The sequence below is a fragment of the Sesamum indicum genome, linkage group LG4, assembly GCF_026168435.1.
Source record: "Sesamum indicum cultivar Baizhima isolate 11 linkage group LG4, ASM2616843v1, whole genome shotgun sequence".
Taxonomy (NCBI): Eukaryota; Viridiplantae; Streptophyta; class Magnoliopsida; order Lamiales; family Pedaliaceae; genus Sesamum; species Sesamum indicum.
In genome coordinates this window covers 12,344,346-12,365,028 of record NC_142660.1, presented here as the reverse complement: position 1 = coordinate 12,365,028, position 20,683 = coordinate 12,344,346, and the positions used below count along the sequence as shown (strand labels likewise).

Here is a 20,683-nt window from a genome sequence, read left to right as displayed (position 1 = left end):
CATGTGATATTGTCCTTTTATATTTTCCAACCATCTTACTACATTTTTCTTTTTGAATTGTTGTTCAATTATTCATCACTTTTTCATATAGCCTAATGTAAAAAGTATTCAATAACATAATCAAATAATTTCCAAGTTTTTTGTCTTCGGGTTAAAAAATTTTATTAACTTTTTTTGGAATTAATTACTCTAAAAAAACTTCTTAAATTACACTTACACCCTTTTACAGATGACTCCTTTCCTTAAGGGTTTGGACAAAAAATATTGATCATAATAAAAATAAATAAATACATAAATTTAAATTTTTACCCATTATTCAACATTCTCTTAGTAATATTTTTATACTTGTAAGAGATTAAATATTCTATATATAAATTCAAGAAGATGTAATTGTAATTTTAAATCTGTCAAATATGGGAAAGAGAAAAATCAAAGAGGAATTTAACTGGAGTGGCGTGTGGCTATGCATATATCAATGAAATGGTGATGGTTGTGACACAAAACTTGATCCTCACTACTAATAAAATTTGGTCCCCCATCTTATGTTAGCATATACCAACAAAATAATGCCCATACTTTGTTAACCAGCTTTTCTCCAACATCCAACAAACAAGACAACCTTTTAACCTCACCACTATTTTGGTACCTCTTATTTCTCGATTTTGCTATCAACATGTGATGGGAGGGTAAAATCGTCTGATTCTAATCAGAGTGGATAATATTTCATTCAAAACTTCAATTATAATATCTAAGTAGACATCAGATTATTTTGCCCCATTTGTGCGGATGAGATTGTGTCCCAAAGCCCTCATATGGGTTAATGGTGTTGGGCATACAGTACAGACTCTCCTCTTATATTGACAGTAAACGAGAATCTATGCAATTTGTAAGTTCTAATGTCTTTTTGTCCTTGTTAGGTTCTTTTTTAAAATAAAATCAGGCTTAGAAAAAGGACTCAAAAATTAATTTAAAGAAATTATTGAAAATTAGATTTCATTATTAGTTTTTTCTTCGGGTAATTGAAGGAAAATAATGATTATTAGGTGTAATATTCCATTTTATTTTATTTTGAGAATCAAATTCCAATTTTTGATTTGTTAGCCGTAGATTGGTAATTTAATTGGGCTTACTCTACCCATGTTTTTGGACTAAGATAGTTAGACAAATCCCAATAATCTGATACATGGGCCACAAGGGTCCATAGACAACACAAAATTTCGTCGTACCCTATACATATTTAGATATATTTAGTCTTCATACATATAATATATATATCGTGATTGATAATGCATATTTAAAAATTATAAATAAAATGGACATAAGCAGGGATATTATTATGGTTCCATCATGTATTTATTTCCCTTTTATTTATTGGAGATAGGTAATTTAATTATTTTAAAAAAATGGATTTATAAAATTAACAACATTATTAAATTATAGAGGTTACATGTTCATTTTATAATTAATATGATCAAAATTGGAGGAGTGGGGAGTATCTTGAAAATAAGTCGAGAATTCTTTATTTTTTAAAAAATAATTTATAACATTCTAACATCTTTTTTTAAAAAAAATCAAATCTTTTAAAAAATTTAAAAACTCATTCAAACACCCTTAAAATATAGTACACAATTTTACATCATAGTTTAAGGGAGCAAAACGCAAGAGAAATATAGTTCGAGGGGCAAAGTGAAAGTAGCGTAAGCATGAAGTTGGAAAAGTGATGAATTTGTATTGGATAACGAAAAATTCCAATTCAGTCGAATCTAAACCAATTATATAACAAGTGTAAAATATTTACAGTATGATTAGTGTATAGGTAAAGACAATTAATTAATCACATAACAAATATATCATATTACATTGTTATTGATTTAATTCGACCAAATTTAATTTGATTAAAAAAAAAAAAAGTTGAGAAAATGTGGTAACAAGCAGTGTAGTATGAAAGAGAGAGAGAAAGAGAGAGAGAGAGCACGCGCAATTGGGAAAAAGTTAAAAAGAAGGAACTTTAAATAGGGGTCCAAGTCCAAGAATTGTGCCCGCCATGAAACAAAGCCTGCAGCTTTAATGCTAACAATATACCCTTAATTTTTCATCTTCTAATGCCTCAAATCATCAACATCTCACCTTTTTTCCTTTTTCCTATCTCATTTTCCTTTGACCAACTCTAAATAATGCTATTTTTATTTCAAAAATAAACTTTTTAATACAAAGTTTTTAATTTTTTAACAATAATTTTGGGTATGAAACTTTTACGTTTTGAATACTTTCGTGTTATTAATATAGATCATATGCTTTTTTAAATAAAGAATTCAATAATACTTAGCTGTATTGTGGGACTGATATAAAAATAAGACGATAACTATATTTATGCTTTCTGACCTATGATTTGTTTACATAAATTATTCATACTTTTTGGATAATTATAAATACACTCAATAAAAACGTCAACATCATTTATATAAACACCTATACTTTTTAAAAAATTACACATATACTCCTTAAAACTGTCAACATCAGTACACAAGTCATCCTTATTTTTTGAAAAATTATACATACAATCTTTAAAAATATTAACATCATTATACAAGCTATCCTTTTTTTTGAAAAAAAAAAATACACTTACAATTCTTAATAATGTCAATATCATTACACAAATTATCCCTACTTATTTATTTTTGAAAAATAATTTCTGTAACTATGGTTTTTAATATTAAGGAAAAATTGGTCATCTTGATATGTAATTTTCTTTATTTATTACAACTTATTATGTTGTTAATGATCTGATTAGGCAAATTAATGATGTACTAACCAATGGGCTCTATTAATAAAAAATTAAAAAAAATGGTCAGCTTTTCTTCACATTTTTGGCGTTCAAAGATGAATGACACTGAAATAATTATTGAATTCAGCCTTAATAAAGTGATGTTATTCTCAAGAAATACCCTTACCAATTAATTATGGCCCCCACATTATTTATTTATTTATTTTCTCGTATATCATTACAACTAATAATTAATTTAAAGGTCCCACCTCAAATCTCATCCATTATCACATTATTTCTCTTTTTCATTCTTTGGAATTTTATTAATATATATATATATATATATATATAAGATGAATGCAACTACTTCTACTGATATTTGACATAATTATGAGTACTTTCTCATTATTTAAAAAATTATAAATATTTGTTTCAAATGAAAAATAATTATGTTTGATGAGGTAGAAATTCTTATTACACAATTGCTAATTTTTTTTAAAACATATTTAGAAAAATGTAAAAGAAAAAATGAGGGTGGATACAGTAAAATAATTTATAAGACATATTAGTTCACAAAAATATTTTAAAAAAATTTAAAATTTATATAAAATTATAATTCATAATTAAAAAAAAAAGAGTTTTGGTTAGTTTACCACAAAATTGAATGAAAATATAAAGAAAATTAAAGGAATTGATTTGTTGTCGGACAAGCGTTATAATTAGAAAATATTTGTATTTTTTAAATAAAAATTATGTAATTATAAAGATCCCAAGAGGTGGATAATTTTCCCTACCTCCTCCACACATCACATGCAAGTTGTTGGAACTCAAATTCACCGATTTTAGGATACAAATATACTGTTAGGATATATTTATATCGATGGAATTTAAAATTTATGAATTTTTAATAACAAATTATTTAATTGTTTTTGAATAATTTTTAAATACTATAATGTTTAGTGACTTATAATAATTAGTAATATCAAATTATCCAAATGAATATCAAAGAATTCATTTATTAGAGATATAAAATCCCTACTTTCAGTTACAAGCATGCAAATTCAAGATCGCAGATTAACTTGATATAAGTATATTAATAATTATGCATTTGTATATCATTTTATGCAACATTACTAAAGTGAAAACGGCTTTTTTCTATTTTTTTTGTAATAATAATGGTATTAATCTATATGTTCCCAGCAAAATGTCCCTCCTCAAAATCATCATTCATCATTACACTGATTGTGTAGACAGCTTGAGTTATACACTTAATTAATTTATGTTCACAACTACAATTATCCATAATAAATTAATAATCCCAACTACTATTAACAGAAGACCCAGGATTATTATTATTATTATTATTATTATTATTATTTTCCCTACACTTCACATTCACAACAAGAAAAAAAATAAAAAAGAAAAACCCATCTTGTCTTAGTTGGAAAATGAGAAAAAAAAAAACATACAAAAAAGAGAGAGAGAGAGAGAATGAAAACACATACTATGGTTGTTTACAAATTTCTATGGCTCACAAATTTTCACAGAAGCTGCTGCTTCCTCAAAAAGACAGGTTTTCTTCATCATATCTCATAAAAAAAGACAAAAGGGAAAGAGTGAGTGAACCATTTTCTCAAGTCTTTTTCATCTCAAATTCCTCCTTGTTTATTTACCTGAAATAGTACAAATTCAATCTGCATAAATGTTAAGTATAGCTTAAAAATCAAATTATGGTTAAAGAAATAAGGGTAAATGTACAACAGGCTCTTATAGAGTTTGTCATAGCTACAAATACACCTCATTGTTTGAAAAATTATAAATATCGATCGTATAACAAAATACCCCTGCAATGGGCTATTCGAGGGTATTTATTTAGATGATCGTTAATTTTTCAAATAATGAGGAGGGAACCTGTTGTAATTAACCCAAAAAAAAACAAAAAAAACTTACCCTGAGTTCTCTTGCAGTGGAGCACAGCTTCATAGATTGAGCTCTCAGAATCACAAGACCTGCGCCAGTTATCATCAGCAGAATAAGCTAAACTAGTTCTAGGAGATGTTGCAGCAGAGAATTCCCAGTTCCTGTTTGTGCTCATTCTCATATTGCCACTCTCAAACTGATGTCCTCGGTGCCGTCTGTAGAAGAGAGGCCTTAACAGAAACTTCAAGTACTTCTCAAAGAACCGTTTCGACAATCTTTGGCACCTCCTCAACGATGCACAACGAACACGTCCCGTTTTCTGAGTTGATGAAGAGGTGGAAGCTGTGGACGTGTGATAGTCGTCTTCAACCTCAAACCGATCCATTTTCATGTCCTTGACAAAGAGAGGCACGAGGAAGCCATTGGAAATGAGCTCATCAGCATGAACAAGGCCTAATGGGGAGTCGGAGACGGGGAAGTCGAAACCAAAATCAGAAGAAACTCTGATGAATCTCTTGGAGGGTGGCAATCTTGGATCCATTTCTATGAAAGAAGCTTCATCATGATCAGATGGGTCAATGGAGGCTATTAACGAGTCCTCGAACGATGAGGGCTTTAAGTTAGCCAGCCAACTATATGAGAAACTCTCTATGGAGGGAGACTGCAGAGTAGTTTCCATGGGAGCTGTTTGATAGGTCACGTAAAAGAATGGGAGAAAAAACCGAGTCTCTTTCTGGAGTTTTAAGGTATATATATACAAGGTTGGTTGTAAAGGATGCTTTTCTAGCTCTACCGTAATGCATATGTACACATACATTATCAAGTACTGAAAATTTTGCTTTTCTCTTACTATGCTGACAATTATATTTGTGGTGCTCTGACTTCAGACAAGTGTAATTAATAATTGACAAGGAAAGAAATGGGAGAAAGGGAATAGAATATTAGCCCCACAAGTACTCATTCTGGCATTAAAATAGCTTAATCCTAGATATCTTTATTATACATATAAGAGAGATGGTGTCTGCAAAGACATACTTGATAAAAGGTATTGGAGAAGTATATAGTTTATCAAGAAACAATAAAAGGTATTGGAGAAGCATATAGTTTATCAAGAAACAAGATCATGCACAATCCATAGTCATCATGATGTATCAAACATGACATAAAATCAAGAATGATCAGAGCCAGCCATATGCATACATGATAGGAATGCTAGCATGAAATATTCTACTTGATCAACAAAACTCCTGATTTACTTTACTTGTTTTTCTTTGTCATTTTATGTTAGTTGCTTACTCTATATTCCTCACCTTTTTTCATTTCCTTTTTCAGGTGATGAGTAAAAAAAAGTGGGAGGAGGATGACTGACATACCTCCTGAACATGGCAACAACAAGAGTCCCCAGTCGTTGCAGAATATCTGGATTGAGCTATTGCCATTCCCATTAGGATAGTTGCCTAGTCTAGAACATATGCTAAATGGATTGTTACCGACATTGCGATGATGCAAAGAGCCAAGTAGTGCTGCTCACAACTAATCCATTATCTTTTGAGCATTTTCTAAGGCATAACAAGAGATATTATATATTACATGTCATGCACATCATATGGCTAGTTTAGCATGGAAATTAAAGTGAGTTAACGGGTTGGTAGAACCACAAAACAGACTCAAATTGCTCAAGATCGACCACCAAAAGCTTGTATTAGATCAACTTAGTGAATAGAGATATGAAACAACCAGGCTAGAAAAGCAATTGTAAGTTTCCAAATCAATCCAGCTTGCCTTATATTCAGAAACTAGTATGTTAATTTCCCGAGTTACTAAAATAAAAGCCTGAATTTGCTCAACAAGAGCTCCTCCAAGGCACATTTCTGGTTCATAGATATTGTCATGGCAAGCTGATCCATTATGCAAGCAACTTGAGAAGGCAAAGGCTCTTTTAGTTTGATAAAGTAGATTCTATGAAATAATTAATGGTTATATATATATATATATAAGAGCAAGGGAACAAGAAACCGGATAAGATTCTCAGCAAGTGAAGCCAAATAACCAATCAATTATACTAGCTACAACCCACGTTCACCTAGAGAACAAGGGGCAGAAAAGGCTACATTAGACCTCCTCCTAGTTTGCTCACAACACAGAGAAATAAGATAACATTAATAACCAAAACTGGAACTTCTATTCTTGTAGAAAACTGAGGAATAACTTTGTCCTCAATATTTAACTCCTCCACACGTCTCTGAGATCCATTTGACTAACAGAAACATGCAATATCTAGATATTCTTGCATTTTCCCAAACATTGCTCTTTATCAAGTGTTAACCTTATCAGTGACTATTGATCGTGCAAAGCTGCTGGATACGATGGAAATTAATGTAGAGAAGGAAATATCACCAAAGTTCTCTTGGTAGGGAAATTTCAGGCCTTAACATCCACCAACAACCTGAGTGGTGGTGATTTCCACACTTTATTATTATTAATGCGAAAGAGTTGTCTTTATCACCCCAAAATCCAGCTATTATTATAACGCTCGCAGACAACATAGAGAAACAAAAATACCAGACAGAGGTCCCCCTGCTTGTCCCAAAAAAAGGTAGACATCAAGGTAGCTATTAGGAAGCAAAAACCAGATGGAAGTGACTTCAAACCCATTGGTCCCCTCCCTGATTGTTTCCCTTCAAAATAAAAGCTACTTGGGATGAAAATTGATTCCTAGAGAGACTTAAAAGTCTTCAACTCCAACTATCAGCAGGCCGAGTATGACTGCATAAATTACATAGGAATTCTCGTGAAATGGACTACTTGTAAACAAACTGTTAAAGTTCTTGGCCACAAAATTAACCAAAATTCTTGATTTCAAAGACAAAATAATCTTACTACACTTGCTAAGTGAATTAAATCCAATATGCGACAAACGGGCGCCATTCATAGGTAGAACTTTGTCTTTTACCACATAATTTCTCGACTGAAATCGAAAAGATTTACTAGCAAGAAGCTATCTTTAATTTATCAGATTAGTAACACAACATCTGCCCCTAACATAAGCAATTTCTCTAGTTTATCAGCAGAACCTTTTCTTTGCAGAGTAATTCCTCAAAAGAATTATGGGTTAGATTGGAAAAATCACTATCAAGAAGCTACCTCTAGTTTATCAGAACAGTAACATAACATATGCAAACATACTAAAACACTCACAAACTAGAAACCACGAAAACCATCTCTCCTACATCAAATTTACCCAATTAGAACGTGATCCGGGTCGAAATTAGCGATTTCCTGAGACGATCTCACTGCGGATAGTCCAACTTTTCCTAGATCCTCCGACGCTCAAGTTAGATTGATCGAGAGAAATGTATTCGATCTCAAAGTTCGAGCTCAATTAATGCATATCAGTTACCTCATTAATGGCGTATCGGGGTCTATTTATAGAGCACAGTTGGATACCATGTATTAGGCCACGTGGCCTTATTCTACTCGCTCATGTTCTGATCGAACGACTTCCATTGTCCGGGTCTTCAGTCGGTTTGTGCGATCCGGGTCGGTCCTCCACGACCCGCCCGTTACAAGAGGCGCGGATCTGATCTTTAATGCCTTTAATGAAGGGTAATCTGGTCTTATTACATCAGATCGTGTTATTGCACATGTAACATGCTACAGAAATAGAAATTCAACGAATAACATGAACCGAGGAAATGAGGGAAGTGAAGATACAGTACAGCAGTGTGGAATGATGAAGAAAGAGCAGGCCACGTAGAAGAACAAGAATCTTGTTCACAATATATGGACACAAATACACACGTCCAACTTCATTAATGCAAGGCAAGAGCAAAAGATGGTCACAGCGAACACGTTAGCTGCTCACACAAAAATAGCATTCATGCCCATCTCCAAGAAAGTAAGACGGCAGCATTCAACCCACACTGATGACTACCCCACTACCCAGGCGAAATCTGCTCCGTTAACCATGTGGGCGCCTATCTGCTTCTACGTGATTATCCAATCAAGAATCTTGGATCAAGAAAGACGATGATTTAACATCCTTAACCCAGTAATCCAAGGTTAGCAGTTGATCATCATGTGTATGGGCGCAGCACAGCCAGTGATAAGCCTCGAAATGCTGGAAACTGGGCTGGTTTCGTTGTGTTCGGACTTCGGATCGTTAGTTGGACCAGCAAAACCTCCCTACTTTATAATAACCCATCAGGTTGTAGATCCCGGATTGAGGGCTTATAAATGGGTCGGATTTCGGTTTGATTGGACTGGATCTGAAAGGGGCCATATCGTAAGTCAAACTCAGAGTGGAGTAGTCCATGGACGAATTCGGCCTAATTGTATGGTTCGATACAAAAGATTAAATTATATCTTTTCAAAATTTTCACATTAACTGTACTTACAACGATAATTACACTACACTCTCTTATATATTGAAATTTTATATAATCTAAAAGATTATATCTAGTATTTTGATGTTTATTTTCGTTTGATAAGTGGGATCTATTTGATACACAAAATTTATCAAATTTATTGATATTAGTAAAAAAATTAAATAAAAAAATCTATAATTGACCACAATTGACTTGTTATTGACCTATTGCAAGTAAAGTGATGAGGTATATTTTCATCCTTATAAGAGTATTTTTATCAAATAAAATTTATCTGACATGTAATAAGTAAATCGAGCGTATTAATGGATTTTTATTTTGCTTTTTTTGCTAATATTAACAAATTCAATAAATTTTGACTAACGGAAGAATCTATTTGCCATGCACAAACAAATATTAAAAATGCTAAATGTAATTTCTCAAACCATATGATATTTACTTATAATTACATCAATCTTAAAAAAAATATCATGGAATTATCTTTTATTTATCAAATTATAAAAATTTACGTGTAATTATATAAATTTTAAAAAGAAGCGATATAATTACCGTCCCTATTTATAAATAAAGACAAGATTCTAGATTGGTTCAGTGTTGGATTACTAGTGCTGTTGCTTGAAATTCAAAGGAGGATAAGAGATCATACAGTCCAAATAGTGACGTGTGATGTAGACCACTTTAGTTGGAGAGCGACACTAATTAGGCATATGTATATGTAGTCATTAGTCAATCATTGATATAATACAAGTCGCATAAGAAATTTGGTCCCGGTTCAATAATTTAAGTGTCCAAAATTTCAGCACAATCAGTTAATTTTGCTTCTTGATTAGGTAGTAACACCACTTTCTTTTATTGTTTACTAAATTTGTGTGTGGAACTCATTTGATTTGCTCTCCGGCACTAAATTATGAAAAAAAATTATTTAAATTAGATCTGATCGAATCATAGTAAATATGATATACTTATTATGTGATCGCATTACGAGTATATCACACTTACTATATGATCAGTTATAATCTAATTAAATTTAATTTGAATTAAAATTTTCTTCAAATCTTGCTATCGTCAATCATATCGCTGCGCGTGTATAATGTATTTTTACTTTTTTAGTCGTGTTATCGATTTTTATAAAAAGATTTGATCTAAAATATATTTGAGTTCAAATTAAACATAAGAAATTAAGTAGCAACATAAAAATTTGAGTCGAGTTCAACTTCTTCTCATTTGGTACGAAAACAGTACCATTTCCTGCTTCCACATCACCCACCTACTTTAAAAACATCAAGTGTGAAAATCAGAAAAATACGATTTTAAGGCAAAAACGTGTTGCTTTCAGTTTCAGACTTTGAAATCCATGCAAAAAAAAAGGCTCCGACTTTACCCAAAAAGAAATATTAAATTAAACACGTGGCGGATTATCCAGCCGTCATCTGCAGCCGACCACATCATGGACATATTGTCTGTTTTTTCAAAGTTGTAGCTCACCCACCACCGCCACGTGTCCTCATCGCTCACTTTTATTCCCCACACAACTTTAACTCCAACACTTCTTCCTTCCCTCCAACTCCTCTCATAAATACTTCAACACCTTCACCTCCAAAGCTTCGCTCGAAATGAATCACACTTCCACTGTATTTCTCTACTGACTTAAATGGGTCATTTTTCTCACTCTAGTTCTCTTTTCTGGGCGTTGTTTTCTCTGCTATTTGGAGCCACCATGGCGGGCCGGGTCGACCGGGGTTCGAGGTTATTGGCGGGACAGGAACAAGCGTGGGTTTCGGACAATGGGACTTTTGCTTTCGGGTTTTCCCCGGTGGATTCGAGAAAGGATCAGTTTCACTTGGGGGTATGGTTTGCGCAACTTCCGGGTGATCGGACCCTTGTTTGGTCTGCTGATATGTAAGTATATTGTTATACTACTTCTGCTCAATGGATGACTTACTGCAGTGATGATTGTGAGAAATAATGTGGAGAACTATAGCTTTGTTATAAATGTTGTAGTCTAGTATTTGATTGTTATAAATCATGCAACCTGCGGAGTGGATATGGTTTCTTGATTTAAATGCAGAAGAAAGATCAAATTCCATAGCTGTAGTCTTCACTATAGTTTTTGCAGGTGTATATAATTTTATGGCCAACCATTCATTTTGTCTCAATAATCTAAATAGAAATTCTCCAGTCAGCAAAGATGCAGTCTTGGAGTTCAACACCAACGGCAACCTCGTCCTCAACGATGGCGGCGCCACCATCTGGACATCAAACACCACTACTTCCGGAGTCGAAACGGCTTTCATGTCTGAAAACGGCAACTTCATATTGTACGGCCCGGATCAACTGATAGCATGGCAGAGCTTCTCTCATCCCTCGGATACACTCCTACCAGGACAACCGCTGACAGTTTCTCTAGAGCTCAAGTCTTCCAAGTCCCAATCAGACGGCGGATACTACACGCTGAAGATGTTGCAGCAGCCAACTTCACTCAGCCTTGCCTTAACCTATAATCTGCCGGTGGCTGTTGAAACGGAGACAGAGTCTGCTTATACAAACTTCTCCTATTGGTCGGGACCCGAGATATCGAATGTAACAGGGGATGTTCTGGCTGTTTTGGATGAACGGGGAAGTTTTGGAATCGTGTATGGATCGTCGGCGGATGGAGCGGTTTACGTGTACAAGAATGACAACGACAGTGGAGGTTTATCCTCAGCAATAAACAGAACTAGCAGTCCATTAGTTCTGAGGAGATTGATTCTTGAGAATAATGGGAATCTCCGTTTGTATCGATGGGACAACGATGTGAATGGGTCGAGGCAATGGGTGCCCGAGTGGGCTGCCGTTTCTAAACCATGTGATATTGCTGGAATCTGTGGCAATGGAATATGTAATCTTGATAGAAGCAAGACTAATGCATCTTGCACATGCTTGCCAGGGACTTCCAAAGTGGGAAATGGTGCTCAGTGTTCAGGGAATTCATCTCTGACAGGAAAATGTGGACCGCATCATGAAAATTTAACGTCCCGGTTCAAGATTTCGGTGGTTCAGCAAACCAATTACTATTTTTCGGATTCATCGGTTATAGCAAATTATAGCGATATCGAGACGGTGTCTAAGTGTGGCGATGCCTGCTTGTCAGATTGTGAGTGTGTTGCTTCTGTTTACGGGCTTAACGAGGAAAAGGCGTATTGTTGGGTTTTGAGGAGCTTGGAATTTGGAGCATATGAGGATCCGGGGTCGACCTTATTCGTGAAGGTCGAGTCTAACGGCTCTTCAACTACAGAGGGTGGGACGAGAAAGGAAGGCGATTCTTCTGATGGATTGGACGGGAAAAAGGGGAAGGTTCTTGTGCTTCCTATTGTTTTAAGCATGACTGTCCTATTAGGCCTCCTCTTTTGCTTATTATACATCAACGTTCATAGAAAGAAATCATTGAAGAAAGCCCTTGAGAATTCCTTAATTGTATCAGGGGCTCCAGTCAGTTTCAGCTACCGTGATTTACAGTATAGGACTAGTAACTTCTCGAATTTACTTGGAACAGGTAAGCAAACTTCATTGTTTCTGAATTTGTTAGAGATAAATATGAACCGTTGCTAAAAAGTTTATGATTGTTGGTAGGTGGATTTGGCAGTGTATACAAGGGAAGCCTGAGCGACGGGACGCTGGTTGCAGTGAAGAAGCTTGACCGAGTTTTGCCCCATGGGCAGAAGGAATTCGTTACTGAGGTTAACACTATTAGCTCTATGCATCACATGAACTTGGTTCGGTTGTGTGGATACTGCTCAGAGGGTTCACAAAGGTGTGTATTTAGTAATGCCTTTCAATCTATTTGCATGTTTTCAGGATTTGAATAACAAACATTTGATCCCTACAGGCTTCTAGTCTACGAGTTCATGAAAAACGGGTCGTTGGACAGGTGGATATTTCCTTCATATACTGGTCGAGAGTCTCCTGACAGGCTGCTGGATTGGTCTACTCGTTTTCATGTAGCCGTTGGTACTGCACAAGGGATTGCATATTTCCATGAGCAATGCAGGAATAGGATAATACACTGTGACATCAAGCCGGAAAACATTCTGTTGGATGAGAATTTCTGCCCAAAAGTGTCTGATTTTGGGCTGGCTAAGTTGATGGGACGAGAGGCCTCACACGTGGTAACGATGGTAAGAGGGACGAGAGGCTACTTAGCCCCCGAGTGGGTTAGCAATCGTCCCATTACTGTGAAAGCTGATGTTTATAGTTATGGGATGCTGCTCTTAGAGATTATAGGTGGAAGGAGAAATCTAGATATGACTTATGATGCTGAAGACTTCTTTTACCCTGGATGGGCTTTCAAGGTACTCTCCTATACTAATTGCTTCAAAGTTATATATTGCTAATTTTCTGTTAGTTGAAAGAATTGAGTGTTTTTGTCCAGGAAATGACAAATGGAACACCGACAAAAGTTGCAGACAGAAGGCTCGAAGGAGCAGTGGACGAAGAAGAGCTTGTTAGAGCTCTGAAAGTTGCATTCTGGTGCATTCAGGATGAGATTGGTATGAGGCCAACGATGGGCGAGGTCGTGAAGATGTTGGAAGGATCAGTGGACATAAACATGCCACCAATGCCACAGACCGTCTTGGAGTTGATTGAAGAAGGTTTGGATCATGTGTACAAGGCAATGAAGAGAGAGTTCAATCAGTTCAGTTCCTTCACCATCACCACTCATCCATCCTCTCATGCAACTTGTAGTTATTCCACAATGTCTCCAAGATAAACAGATGGAAGAGTATGTTCGGGATAATTACAGCAACAACCTCGGAAGTTTAAACATATTCACATAAACATACAACTGCAGAAGTTGCAGAGTGATTTTTTTTAGATATAAGAGGTTTTTCTGTAAAATATCGGACTTTCTGAGATGTTTATGTAATTATCCTAAAGAAGTTTTGTGAAGATCATTTGAACTTTGAAAAGGTTCAATATGAGGCATTTTTTGCACAAGCTAGAAAGGGATATTGATTTACCTATGAAAGACATTGTACTTGATGAATTATATAGTGCACATTAAATTATCTATTCCAAATTCTGTTCCATCTTCAATTTTATTTAATATATATACGCCACGTTTACAACTTTTTTCTGAATAGAAATTTTATCTGGTTTCAGAGCTGCTCTACTTCCAGGCCTTCATTACAAATCCCCCACATTTTTCCAAAGGAAAATAACTCATACAAATTTTTCTGACCAAGTCTGGGCATCTTAACCTGGACCCTTTTTGAAACAGGCCGGCCCAGCATACAATCCATACGAAGATGTGATAGGCCCAAAAGAACGATGGGCCCATCAGTGGACTGGACCAACCCAGGAGAGGCCCAGACTACATTTCAATTTAATTTTGATGGATGATAGACCGGCCCAAGTACAAGACCAAAATCTATTGGTGGGCCCATTATGACTTATGAGGATGGTCTGGGCAGACTCTACCGGCCACAGTAGTTGGGCCTGTGAGGTGGGGGCCATTCCAGCTGACATCTCGACGGCAAGGTAAGCCATCCCCGCACAAGGAATCGCATGTACAGCGAGTTTCAGTTTCCGACAAGAGAAAAAAACACTAGTTGGCATCAATATCGTGCCGAGGTGCAACAAAGTATAATTTCGATTCAGTTTTCTCATTCGGCAACTAGGAAAGGGAAATGGAGAAGATGAAATTCGCGGAGGAGCTCGTTAGAGAATTTCTCGTGTTCAGAGGATTCACCAACACTCTCCAGGCTTTCGAGAAAGAGCTAGCAACTGATATTGGCAAGGGATTTCAAGTTGATAAGATTCTGGACTTAATTTTCTCTGTTTACATCCCCAAATTCGAGGCCGATAAGTTGGTTGATCTGCTTAGCTTTTTGAGAAACTGCTTTTCGTTTTCGGATTCAAATCTGATTTCTGTTATATCGAAATTAGACCAGTCGATACTGCGGTATTACATTGTTAATGCGCTTAAATGTGGAAGGAAAGACAAAGTGTTGGAGTTTTTCGGAGCTTTTGGCAATGATTTGCTGCGGAGAGACGATAGTTGGAGTTCCTGGTTTGGTTAGTTCATTTTTACAATTGATTTTTCTATAAAAAAAAAATGTGATTTTGCGACTGATTTTATGAATCTTATCCCTCGCAGCAATTCCGTATTTGCAGAATCCGCATTTGGATCCGCAGTTTCGCGTGTATTTTTCTGAGGAATGGTTCCGTGCTTTGCACCTTTCTATTATGAATTTCTTAAGTGAGATTCTTAACGGAACTCATATCCTTCAATTGATTATATTTGAGCTTATTCAAGTTGTTTGGACTTTATTATTATTTTGTTATTGTTATTTTTCTTTCGGTATTTTGATTGATAAACTAGGGAAGTGACTAGTGATATATTTAAAGTAAAAAGTCTTTATTGCTTTGTTTCTAGCTCTTAGAACATGCTCAATCCCGAAGCAATATAATGCTGTTTGGAAAAAATGTGAAAAAATACAAAAGAAAATGAAACCTTACTTGCAGTAGGTTTTATGTATGATGACATGGGAAAGTTTGTCTATGGAATAATGTCTTTTCTCTTGTACACCTCGGGTGATTGTTATGGTGGTAGGAATTTAGAGATACTTCTCAGTTTTAACACCTAAATTACGTTTAGGGCCTCTAATTTGAACAAGCTAAAGTGTATTAGAAAGCAACTGTTTACGGCTAATAACTTGCCGATTGGTGGACGACTCGATCTCTCTGTTTGACATTTTCATTGCAATATAGATAGAATCTTATCTTCCTTAGCTTATTCACGTACCCCTGCCTTATTGAAGATCAGTTCTGAAAGGGATACAGTGAAACGTCTCAAGAAAGAGATTAATCAACTTAATCTCAAGCTATCACAAGTTCAGACGTTGTTGCAGGAAAAAGAGGCACTATTGCGTCTTTCAAGGAGGTGATATTGATTTTTGATTGTGCTGAAATTCATTTATATATCAGGTTTAAGGAAAAGATAATGACTTACATTAATCACTAAGTGCAGTTTTTCCATTTTAGTGGTGCAGAAGATGCTGTAATACCACCTAGCAATGTGACACCGCCGGGAGAAAGAGAGTCATTTCAGATTAGGGACAATGTTGTGGGATCTTGTGAATCAAGATTTAACTTTAACAATCATGCTGATGAGAGTGGGAACAGTAATATTCTGCAAGGTTTTATTGATGACTCTCCTCTTGGTAAATTTTTGCTGGAGTTCCTGGTTCTTTTACCCAGACAAAGTAGGTTAAGAGAATATCACGAGTTTCTATCCAAGTTGATAGGATATGGCTATTGAACCTGAAACACCTTATGCTGTATGCTGTTGTGAACGAACTATAATTTTATCTAACAGACCATTTTGGATGGGCTGGTGAACAAGGATCTGAATTGTACAGAAGCTGTTAATAAAGATGCCCTTGCATGTCTCAACCTCTTTACTGATGTTATATGATTTTTTTCATTACAGGAAGTGGTTCCGATTTGCAGAGTGAAGAAAACTTTCTAGAAGTGAACGCAGTGTTTCAGGTAAATTAGTTAAAAGTTTGTTCCTCTTTATGCCTTTCCTTTGTCTTTAAGATCTATTTCTTTTCCATCTTTTTATGTTGCAAAATCCTTCTTTTGCAGGATTCATTCTTGGGCCATACAAGTCCCATCAGTTGTAGCCGCTTTTCTGCCTCTGGCGACAATATTGCTAGTTCTTCAATTGATGGCACAGTTAGGTATATATTGTCAACTTATGACACCCTTTTGAAAGATGCACAGACGTCTCGTAAAACAGTTATTATGTAGAACTCAAAAGTAGTATATAAATGCAAAACTAATTTCAATGGTATTTCCTCCTTGTGTCGCTACGTGCCCTGGTTCGACTGTTGTTCCTCAGCCTATAACCCATTCCTTGATGAAATCATTGAGAATAGTAGACAAACCCCAGTCTAACATTTGTCAGAACTATCTTTCTGTCCAATTTCAAGTTCAGCATTTCATAAACTTCTGTGTAGTATTAAAACACTCAGACTTATTCTTTTTACAAATATCATGTGCTATGGTGAAGGATATGGACCTATGATTCAGCAGCACCAACATCTAGAAATGCCACCATCTATTGCGGAGCCGAGATCATGTCTCTTGAGTGGGACTGCAAATCTGATCGTTTGGTATGTTGCTGAATTTGTTAATCATATACATTTACATTGGGAAATGATAATTGTTTTGTCGTGATCTGAAATATTTCTGAGTAAAGAAGACTGGGCATTTGATCATTTTATTGTCTATTTGACTAAAGCTACTGATAGGCACTTCTGATGGAGGCATTAAAGCATGGAATGTAGATGCTAAGCGTGTTGTCTGTGATCTCAACTCAAGTGAAGGATACCCTAGGTGCTTGTTATTCTCATTTGTTAATTCGTCTGTGTCCCATCGCTGTATACCCATTTCCTTTTCATCTTTTACATTTTCTGAGAATTATTGGGAGAAACATGAACTTATGGTGAGGGTCTCACTCTATTTATTATTTTTGGTTTGATGCTTTCTGTAATTTCAGCATTTTGGACCTAAAATGCAGCCCTGTGGAGCCTATTTTTGTTTCTGCAGCAGCATCGAGGAGGTAGTTTTGCACTTATGATTTTCTTTTTCCCCTTTGCACCTATGAACATGTGAGTCTCTTTTTGGGATATGATTGATTTTGGATATACCCTGGTATTATAAAAAGAATCTAGTAAATAACTTAGGACCAATCACCATGATAAAATATTAGTTCATGATAAGACCATGCTGTTGAGATTTGATAAAAGAAATATACATCAGTGGTTAACATGTTATTCTGTTGTCTCTTGAGCTTTTCCAGGCACTGCAACTGTTTTACCTTGATGATTTTATAAAACATACCTGTGGAATTTGGTTGCATTGATCAGGTTCTATAATGAGCTTGATGGTAGGCCAATAAACATTTCAAAACGTTTTGGTACCAGATTGTGCATAATATAAAGGAGTAGGAACAAGAAGATACAGAGTGAAAATTGAGGACTGTCTCTCGATCTCTGTAGTTGCCACCTCATAAAATGATGCAATCCAATTTCACATGTTTTGATAGTTTGTTATGAACATCATGTGAAAAAGCTATAAGTAAACTGATTCTGCTAGATGAAACAGATATACAACTTCTTCCCTGTTGGTCTGGTCTCTCTTTTGGCGAGCAAGTCATTAACGGAGTCTGTCATTCCAACTTGAGGAAATAGAACATAATTTCTTTTGAAGATGTAAATATAAGATTTCCTTTTTATTTCCTCATTTTGTAATGGATGATAGAAGTCCTTCACTAACAGAGTTTCTTTGTTCTGTTATTAGAATCAATCACTGTCTGTTCCTCCTTTTCTTTTCTATTAGTGATTACATAACTTGACTATACCGTGATGAAAACCATGCATATTCATCCATATGCATGGGACATATTCATTTCATGTATATTATAAACATTGTTTCTTAATCTTTGTAGGGATGGTACTGGCTATTTTGATAACTTGGGGTTTGCTTCATTAACTGTATGGAACATGAGAACATGGAAGCCTATGGTATGTAACTGTCTATCTGATATATATGACAATAAGTACAGGAAATTTTCCATTGTTCTTTCTCACTTTGGAATAAGAGTCATTAGTCCTCACTTCATCTCAACTTTTTTGAAGACAGTGCTTCCTCTTGGTAAAGATCCACCAGCAGTGACCTCCTTGAGTTTCAATCACAATGGAAAGCTTTTAGCAGCTGCTGCAACTGATGGAATGATTCATATGTTTGGTATCCTTTTCCTCATCTTTTGTGGAATTGTGTTCTTCTGTTTTTACCATAGATTTGATATGACAACATTTCTACCAACAAGCAAATGCTAGACCTTAACTGGGGAAGACATGTCTGCTGGACAGCAAGTTACTGGATGGCCAGCTCATGATTCTGCAATTAGCTCGATTCGTTTTGGGCCCGATGAGACCAGCATTTTTAGCTTAGGAACTGATGGAAATGCAAGTATCTTTGACAACTCTTAGTTATGCTTTCCAATTGCATACATGATGCATTTGGGTAGTCCGTCATTTGAAACTATTTTGAATTTGTAATGAATTTCTGATGCATTTATCATATGTTCCCTTACAGCATTGCAAAATTATTGTACTGTACTCAATATTGGGAAACTAACCTGTAAGTTTGTTTGAGCGCTCAGATATTCGAATGGAGCTTGCACAATCAAGGCAAAATCCTTTGGTCAAGAAATTGTAGCAGGTGTGAAATTGATTTTTGATTTATTTATATGCATCTTTTTTCTACAGATTTAACATCAGCAACTAATTGCATACAAGCTTGCAAATATGCACAGACTCTTTGCTGTCTAAAATATTTTTTCTTGGTTTGGCAAATTCATTTCCAATTATGTCATGCTTGTTTGACTTGTTTCCAATTATGCTTCCACAACATAAAGATGGACACTTGGGAATAACCACCATAGCCATTAGTACCAATAAATGTAGGTCCCTGACCTATTCCTTGCCCCCTTATAACTACCACACTAACTATTCTTTGACACGATCTTACTATCTGTCCTGAAGAGGCATCCCTTCATGATATATTTGCTGAATTATTCTTTGCCAACCCCTAGCTTAATCACCACCACTAACGACATGCCTATTTTACATATATTATATTGCAATGTGCTAGATAGGTTCAATATATTTGAGAAATAACGTGGAATGTTTGGTCATGATTATTTTGATCTTTGGTGACCGTATATATTAGTTTCCACTATATGAACATGGTAATGAGTCAATTGTTTGGTCCAGGTTTTGCAACCCTCAAAATTCATCCGATTGGAAACATGAAATGGCTTTAGATGCTGATGGGAGGAGACTTCTGGTGACATCTAGTTCAACAAGTGCACCAATATACCAGGTACCAAAACAATCTTTAGTTCTGACTTTGTTATCTTGTGGCCATAATCACCTGATGATGATGATTGAGCTACTCAACCAACATTTTTACTGTCTTTTGGAGGTTCATTTGATAGTTGATACTACTATTTTACTAGTTAATCTTCTTGTTTTTCTTACTTTATCATGGGCAGGTCCGAGGTCAGATGAGTGTTATGCGAACTCTTTCTCATAGTGGATCTATCACAACAGTAGATTGGCATCCAACATTGCCCATCTTCTTGACAGGGTCAGCTGATCACTCTGTCAGGGTCACTTCAATTTTATGATGGGTCTCGTTGCTGCTGGTTAGTTCATCATTATTTATCCCATACCATGTTTTCCTTTTGTTTTCGGTTTTCCCCAGGGTTTGTTGGGTGTGGATGGGGGTGGAAGGGGTTGTGTTGGAGAGGGCGATGAGCTGCACTGATATTGCTGTTGTGCCTTGTTGTGGAACCCGGTGGATCTGCAACATGGTGGAATGAGTTTGTTGTAGTTAAATGTGAATATTTGCTATGATAACCATGTTTGTGCAGTATAATTTAGTCGCATTTATTCTATGTTCAAAGAAAGATGAAGCAGATGATTAAATTGCTTCATAAACCATTTTTACTGTGGAAACAAAACAATCATTATAATTTATAGGTCTCCTCATTAGTTCA

The 20,683-nt window shown here is 35.5% G+C and overlaps 3 protein-coding genes across 8 annotated transcripts; 2 read left to right on the top strand and 1 right to left on the bottom strand.

Annotated features, from left to right (window-relative positions):
- Window positions 1–4,253: 4,253 nt before the first annotated feature.
- On the bottom strand, window positions 4,254–6,030 carry MAKR6 (membrane-associated kinase regulator). 2 transcript variants are annotated; one of them, XM_011077776.3, is made up of 2 exons: window positions 4,715–6,030; window positions 4,254–4,458 (listed from the first exon to the last, which is right to left on the bottom strand). In XM_011077776.3, the coding sequence occupies exons 1-2, from the start codon at window positions 5,499–5,501 to the stop codon at window positions 4,454–4,456; spliced, it is 792 nt and encodes a 263-aa protein (XP_011076078.2). In that variant the 5' UTR covers window positions 5,502–6,030; the 3' UTR covers window positions 4,254–4,453. The 2 variants fall into 2 exon arrangements, with proteins under 2 accessions (XP_011076078.2, XP_011076077.2); XM_011077775.3 differs by having other exon boundaries at window positions 4,254–4,437.
- Window positions 6,031–10,640: 4,610 nt separating this feature from the next.
- On the top strand, window positions 10,641–14,125 carry LOC105160409 (Protein kinase superfamily protein). Of its 3 annotated transcripts, none has more exons than XM_020693114.2 (5): window positions 10,641–10,968; window positions 11,238–12,601; window positions 12,679–12,859; window positions 12,935–13,397; window positions 13,478–14,125. In XM_020693114.2, the coding sequence occupies exons 1-5, from the start codon at window positions 10,721–10,723 to the stop codon at window positions 13,814–13,816; spliced, it is 2,595 nt and encodes an 864-aa protein (XP_020548773.2). In that variant the 5' UTR covers window positions 10,641–10,720; the 3' UTR covers window positions 13,817–14,125. The 3 variants fall into 3 exon arrangements, with proteins under 3 accessions (XP_020548773.2, XP_088735846.1, XP_088735845.1); XM_088879720.1 differs by having other exon boundaries at window positions 10,722–10,968; window positions 11,249–12,601; XM_088879719.1 differs by having other exon boundaries at window positions 10,722–10,968; window positions 11,186–12,601.
- Window positions 14,126–14,543: 418 nt separating this feature from the next.
- Window positions 14,544–20,683, top strand: LOC105160408 (uncharacterized). Of its 3 annotated transcripts, none has more exons than XM_011077772.3 (15): window positions 14,544–15,123; window positions 15,206–15,328; window positions 15,850–15,991; window positions 16,093–16,247; window positions 16,541–16,599; window positions 16,699–16,793; window positions 17,126–17,228; window positions 17,357–17,451; window positions 17,615–17,677; window positions 18,566–18,641; window positions 18,756–18,864; window positions 18,973–19,085; window positions 19,283–19,341; window positions 19,896–20,004; window positions 20,177–20,683. In XM_011077772.3, exons 1-15 carry the CDS (start codon window positions 14,736–14,738, stop codon window positions 20,309–20,311), a joined length of 1,824 nt encoding a protein of 607 aa, XP_011076074.1. In that variant the 5' UTR covers window positions 14,544–14,735; the 3' UTR covers window positions 20,312–20,683. The 3 variants fall into 3 exon arrangements, with proteins under 3 accessions (XP_011076074.1, XP_011076073.1, XP_088735847.1); XM_011077771.3 differs by having other exon boundaries at window positions 14,545–15,123; window positions 16,093–16,271; XM_088879721.1 differs by having other exon boundaries at window positions 14,883–15,123; window positions 15,223–15,328; window positions 16,093–16,271.

Coding starts and splice junctions, on each gene's coding strand:
- LOC105160409 (XM_020693114.2), top strand. CDS start 10,721: ATGGGTCATTTTTCTCACTCTAGTTCTCTTTTCTGGGCGTTGTTTTCT. Junction 10,969..11,237: donor CTTGTTTGGTCTGCTGATAT/GTAAGTATATTG, acceptor TAATCTAAATAG/AAATTCTCCAGTCAGCAAAG. Junction 12,602..12,678: donor CTCGAATTTACTTGGAACAG/GTAAGCAAACTT, acceptor GATTGTTGGTAG/GTGGATTTGGCAGTGTATAC.
- MAKR6 (XM_011077775.3), bottom strand. CDS start 5,501: ATGTATGTGTACATATGCATTACGGTAGAGCTAGAAAAGCATCCTTTA.
- LOC105160408 (XM_011077771.3), top strand. CDS start 14,736: ATGGAGAAGATGAAATTCGCGGAGGAGCTCGTTAGAGAATTTCTCGTG. Junction 16,794..17,125: donor TCAATTGATGGCACAGTTAG/GTATATATTGTC, acceptor GCTATGGTGAAG/GATATGGACCTATGATTCAG. Junction 19,342..19,895: donor TGGTCAAGAAATTGTAGCAG/GTGTGAAATTGA, acceptor TGTTTGGTCCAG/GTTTTGCAACCCTCAAAATT.